Source organism: Sceloporus undulatus, chromosome 1, assembly GCF_019175285.1.
Source record: "Sceloporus undulatus isolate JIND9_A2432 ecotype Alabama chromosome 1, SceUnd_v1.1, whole genome shotgun sequence".
In the NCBI taxonomy this organism is placed as follows: domain Eukaryota; kingdom Metazoa; phylum Chordata; class Lepidosauria; order Squamata; family Phrynosomatidae; genus Sceloporus; species Sceloporus undulatus.
Genome location: NC_056522.1, coordinates 370,981,391 through 370,987,814, shown reverse-complemented (window position 1 = coordinate 370,987,814; position 6,424 = coordinate 370,981,391). Strand labels below are relative to the sequence as shown.

The following is a 6,424-nucleotide window of genomic DNA, read 5'->3' as shown; positions in this document are numbered from 1 at the left end:
AGAAAGAAGGTCTGATAAGTAAGGAGGGGCCAGTCCATGGAGGGCTTTGAATGTCGACAGCAGGAGCTTATACTGAATGCGGAAAGGGAGAGGGAGCCAGTGAAGGGATGCCAACACAGGAGAGATGTGGTCAGAGCGGTGGGTGGAAGTGATAATGCGTGCAGCTGAATGCTGGACAGAGATTAAAGGACGGAGGTGAGAAAAAGGAAGCCCAGCCAGGAGGACATTACAGTAATCAAGTCGTGAGATCACTAGGGCATGGACCAGGATCTTGGCAGTAGAGGCGGAGAGATATGGTCGGATTTTGGCAATATTGTACAAAAAGAATCTACAAGCCTTGGCTGTGGTCTGGATCTGAGGGATACACGACAGAGAAGAGTCAAAGATAAAGCCAAGACTGCGGGCTTGCTGGACTGGTTGAATGGAAATGTTGTCCACAGAGACAGAAAAGGAGTGTTGAAGGTTGGGCTTAGGAGGAAAGACAAGAAGCTCCGTCTTGGACATGTTGAGCTTCAAACGCCGATGGCGCATCCACTGTGAGACAGCTGTAAGGCAAGATGAGACTTGCTGTTCAAGCCTTGGAGAAAGGTCAGGGGCAGAAAGATACAGCTGGGTGTCATCGGCATACAGATGGTAGGAAAAGCCAAAAGAGCTAATGAGTTTTCCTAAGGACAGTGTGTAGAGAGAAAACAGAAGGGGACCCAGAACAGAGCCCTGGGGAACTCCAACAGATAAGGGAACAGGAGAAGAAGTCAGACCCCCTGCAACTACTGCAAAAGATCTGCCAGACAAGTAAGATCTAAACCAGTCGAGAACAGAGTCTGTTCTGTATATGAAAAGGATCTGGACATTATTGTTGATCATAAGTTGAACATGACTGCACCAAAGAAGACAAATAATACTTTACTTTGCATTACTGGAAGCATAGTTTCCAAGTTGAAAGAAATAACAATCCCACTATATTCTGTATTGGTCAGGCCTTATCTGGAATACTGCATTCAGTTCTGGGTGCTTCATTTAAGAAATATGTGGGATATAGAAGGGCAACAAGAATGTTACAAAGTATGGGGAATAAAATATATGAGGAAAGGTTGATGGAGCTAGGCATTTTCAGCTTGGTGGAGAGAAGACTGAGGGGTATGCAATTACATTTGAAGTTACAGGAAGATAGATTTCAGTGGGATATTAGAAGGAACTACTTGACTCTAAGAGCAATTTGACAATGAAACCAATTACCTAGAGAGGTAGTGGAGTGTCCTTCTCTGGAAGTCTTCAGAAATAGGCTGGGCAGCTATCTGCTAAGGGAAGCCACCACGAGATCGAGCGACTTATTTGTGTGTGTTGCTCTTGGATAAAATTGGCACATTTCTACAAGGCAAAGAAAGAGTTGACTGAAACGTAGGAAGCGTACCTTGAAGGAAGTTCATTAATCATCTTTGAGCCACACATCAAATTTAGTCAAAATGAGATATGATGGAGTGGAGACTTTTTGTTTGTTCCCATGCCTGTTTTTTTATGGTATAAAGCAGGATATGGGAATTGCATTGCCATATTTCCTGAGATGGCAAGCCTCTGTTTAAAAACCTCCAAAGAAGGAGACTCCACCACTCTCCGAAAGAGTGTGTTCCACCATCAAACAGCTCTTACTGTCAGGACATTCTTCCTCATGCTGAGGTAGAATATCTTGTAGTTTGCATCCATTGCTCCACTTCCTAATCTCTGGAGCAGCAGAAAACAAGCTTGCTCCATCCTCAATCTGACATCTTTTCAAATATTTAAACATGGTTGTCATGACAACTTTCTCTTTCTCAGGCTAAATCTAGCCTGCTCCTTAAGCTGCTCCTCATAGGGCATGGATTCCAGGCCTTTCACCATTTTGGTCACCCTCCTCTGGACGTTCACCAGTTTGACAATATCCCTCTTGGACTGTAGTGACCAGAACTGGATACAATATTCCAGATGAAGTCTGTCCAAATCAGAATAGAGTGGTGCAATTACTTCTTTCAGTCTAGGCACAGCACTGTTGTTGATGCAGCCTAGGATCATATTGGCTTTTTTAGCTGCTGCATCATTCTGTTGAACTGTAAAGCCATCTCTGAGTATTCTTTTCCTAATAAAACCCTATGAAATTAGTGGGGTTGCCATGACTTGAATGTGTGTATGTGTGCACACAGACACACAGAATTCTAGTCAACACATCGAAGAATCTGCATGAAATGAGTCAGAATTGAAAGAAAGGGCTATTTTATCAACTATTTCTTCAATTAATGAATCACCTTCGTGAATTTTTGGTTCAGTCACTGTTTCTCCTTGATCTTAAGGGAAGGTCACCTCTTGACATTGCTTGGTATAAGTGAGGCTTTCAGTGAAAGGCTATTCATCCCCCTCCTCAGTTGCTTTGCTAGGCCAACCGCAAATCCAATCACAACTCTGAAGGGCACATCTGGCTACCTAAAGCCCCGATCAGATATGCGCTGGCAGAATTGTTTGAACAATTATGAAGTGGACTATATTACAGAAGAATATTTTGTAGAAAAGGGAGAATTAATTATAGAATTCTCCAGAGAACTGTACTACAATGAACCTTAATTCCTGGGGCACAATAGAAATCACATGGCATTGAGATCTGGTACTCAATATTTCCTGTCCTCTTCTTAAAGACAAGCCAGTGTTCTAGGTCAGAGTGTCCTGGTCTTTCCAGTCAAGAGAATCAGAAACAATATGAGTCTCTGAATAAGGATAATGCATGGTACTCAAGCAATAGATATCCCTGTTTTCCTTAGCATCAGGAAATGCTAAAGATTGACTTAGGAATTTTCTTCCTCAGAGGTTTGGAAGAGCATTTGCTGCTGGTCTGTATACCACACTCTCTTTTGCTTTTGGTAAACTGATACTGGAGTTTTTGTTTGGGTTTCAAAATCTTGCAAGCAACAGTCGGATTAAAGGAAGCATGGAGACGTTAATATTTATTTTATTTTATCTTATTATATTTACTTCATAATAAATAAATAATATTTTTTTATTTCTATCCCACTTTTTGCCAGGCAGTCAAAGCGGCGTACAACAAGTTAAAATACAACCATATATACATAGTGCCCCCCTTAAAACAAGATTAAACAATATAAGATTAAAAACTACATAGTAAAAGCTGACTAATCCAAATAATAATCATCATGGGCAGAGTTCACTAGATGGGAAGTCTTATTTGTGGCCGAGTATTTCATTTATATGCTTCTTTTCTCTCAGGTTAGGACCCAAGACACTTTCCAAAGATAACAGGTTAAAAACATTTACAATGATGTTTTAAAAATAAATTGAAATCCCATTATTATTATTAATCATTATCCCCACTCTAAAAACTATAAAATAATTTAAAAATCACATAGAAGTTAAAAACTTACATCTAAATAAGAACCTACATCTAAACAAGAACTATTTTAAATAATAATAATAATAATAATAATAATAATAATAATAATAATCCAATCATGTCTTATAATACACCATGGGAAATGAAATCTTTGTCAGATTACTGTCTTAAAAACAAAACTTTGTCTCCAGCCAAAACTCATCCTTGCTTGAGTTCAAAACATATTTATTTATTTATTGAATTTATACCCCATCTTTGTCCTGGGATGGGATCCAAGCATTTGGGAGTATCTGGGGCATAGTGTATGTGAATATGTTGACTCACTCGATACATATCTGTGAGGGATGGTACTGTAAGAAACCCATTCCTTCTTCCTGGAAGGTTTTAACAGCATAAATATATATGTACTTATTATATTTAAGAAATAAGAATGACAACAGCTAGAACAATAACAAGTTACCGCTAATGATTGTGAAGTAGTGAACCTGGTGTTCAGATGGTGTGGGTTCAAAGATTTATGAATTGGCTTTGATGTAGCTTGCCTACTCTATGGGAACATAGGAAACTGCCTTTTAAAAGTCAGACCATTGGTCAGTGTAGCACCATACTGTTTATAGTTACTTGTAGGGTTTTAGGCAGAGATCTTTCCTACCAGGAAGTGGTGGGGATTGAGTCTTTAACCTTTTGCATGCAAAGGCAGGTGTTCTGCTACTGCACTTCAGTCTTTCCTATTAGACAACTATGAGCAATATTGACATTCATTCTTTGCTTTCACTTTGGTGATTCTGTTGCAAACATGAGTGGAAGCATTATTTGCATTCTGCTGTGGTGACTGTGCATCCTTTTTCTTTCTTGTGTCATCTCCCTTTCTCTCCTGGATATTTTACAGTTAGCAAAGGCTACTGTTAAAATGAACAGGTGATTTATAGTAATGTCTTGTAATGCTTATTCTGTAGCTCAAAAACATCTGACTCTGGCATGCTGGCAAAGATGAACAGTTGGAGTTTATAACAATCAGATTTCTTGTTCATGGTGTATGTGTAAAAGCATGGCCTCGCAGGATGTTGCAAGTTTCTTCCAGCCTCTCTCCTCCTGGATGTCACGGTTCTATGAGGCTCTCCAAGAAGCAGGAGACACCATATCTTCTTCCTTTGCCAGTATGGGAAACACAGCAGATCACGCTGCAAATGAAGAAGGGGATGGAGGCTTAGAAAATAGCGATGAGTCTTATGAACATGGTTCTGAAGGTTCAGACAATGAAAGCACCTTTAGCCAGGTGAGTGAGGAATCTGATCACTTTCCATCATCCTATCATGATGAACTGGAGTCATCTTCTGCTTCAAATCTGGGTCCATATTGGTATGAAGGGAAAAGGCGCAACCTCCAGATCTCGGAGGAATATCTGGATGATGATTCTCTGGATTCCCATGGAGCCTGCCAAACCTACAAGGGTTACGAAACTATGGAAACTCTTCCGACCATCCCAGAGGAAGAGGAGCACCTCCTTTCCAAGCAGAGTAAAACGCTTCCACAGACCAGGGATGGTAAGTTATTGTCCTCCTACTTTGACAGGGGCACTTGTCCCAGATTTGCAAGGAATATGGGATAGACACTCAAAATATCAAGCTCACCTCCAGTTTCACCCATGGCTTGGTGATACTGTTATGTGGTGCATTTCTTTCACTCTGCACAATACTCAGCACCTTCAGAGCAATACCAGAACTTGTAAAAGTTACTGTTTTAGATAGCACCATGTAGAATTCCCCAGTTAACATGACCAGGTAAGTTTTCCAAAGTTTGGGTAATATATAGCACAGTGAAATAACAGTACAGGATGTGTGGTACCTATTAGATTTAATGGAGTGGGAGTCAGCCATTTTTTGGAGCCACTCTAGGATTTTCATCAATTCTGTCTGTTATTGACATCCAGTTGGTAGGGGCTGTATGGGCCATCAAATCCAAACCACTGCTCAATACAAGACTTCCAGCTAGAGCATCCCTAGTGGGTAGCTGTCCAGGCCCTTTTTGAAGACATCCAGCAGAGACCCCCACCACCTCTGCAGTCAATTCCAATGGTCAACCACTCTTAGTGTCAACTGAAATCTACCCTGCTGTAACTTATAACCATTAGACCTATTTCTGCCCTCTGAGGAAGGTCCCCTGCCATTATTTTTTCACTCCTTTGTGACTATAATAACTTTTACTGACATGACTTGCCTGCCACTGGCCCTTGGAGAATGAGCCCCAAAGATGGAAGCAGCAGTTATATAGAGCTAATGGGTGCTAGCTACAATCTCAAAGAGGTCAGTGACTCAGCAGAAGCCCCACCTCCTTAGACCATGTGCTCAGGAGGCGCACATGGCCCCAAACAAGCAAAAGTCTCCACAGGAGTCTTTAAAAAACCCAATACAGCCAGACAGTCTAGGATGATCCCCAAAACACAATTTTTCTTCTGCTGTCTCCCCAGAGACATATACTTGCCAACCTATATTTGCAAATAATGTTCACTATAGAATAATAGCATGCAAGTCATCTTGCAGCACCTTTGACAGTAACTAAAAGAGAGATGTTGGTAGCATAAGCTTTCATAGACTTGAGCCTCCTTCTTCAGATGCATTTAAATGCATTTGAGGAAAGAGGCTCAAGTCTACGAAAGCGCGGGCTAACCAAATTCGTTCTTCATTAGTCTCAAAGGTGCTGCAAGATCCCTTTGCATACTGATTTCCCAGACAGACTAGGGGCTTTATCACACGAGGGGTTTTGCGGCTCAGATCCGGAGTCACTGCGGGTCCAGCCATGCGTATTCACGTTATAATGTGATGTATTATCAGACATGATTGCTTTCTATGGGGGGTCGTTCCGAGGCGGACCTACAGTCAATTCGGAGTGACTCCTCATTTTTGTGAATTGGGTAACAAGGGTATTCACAAAAATTGTTTCCAAGCTCACTTTGATTTCACTTCGAATTGGTCTGGTGTGGAAGATCACCCTGATCTTGCCCCCAGTGACCCCCTGCGACCTGTTCCACCATCCCCTGTCTCCTACTTCACCCCG

The 6,424-nt window shown here is 41.3% G+C and overlaps 1 protein-coding gene across 2 annotated transcripts in view; it reads left to right on the top strand.

Annotated features, from left to right (window-relative positions):
* The first annotated feature begins 4,391 nt into the window (after positions 1-4,391).
* Positions 4,392-6,424, top strand: part of SYT16 (synaptotagmin 16) — a 44,169-nt gene continuing 42,136 nt past the window's right edge. The window contains exon 1 of one of the 2 annotated variants that reach the window (XM_042438608.1): positions 4,392-4,914. In XM_042438608.1, coding sequence (XP_042294542.1) covers positions 4,407-4,914 — 508 coding nt within the window. In that variant the 5' untranslated portion in view covers positions 4,392-4,406. The remainder of the gene's footprint in view (positions 4,915-6,424) is intronic. The other variant, XM_042438522.1, reaches the window with a different exon arrangement.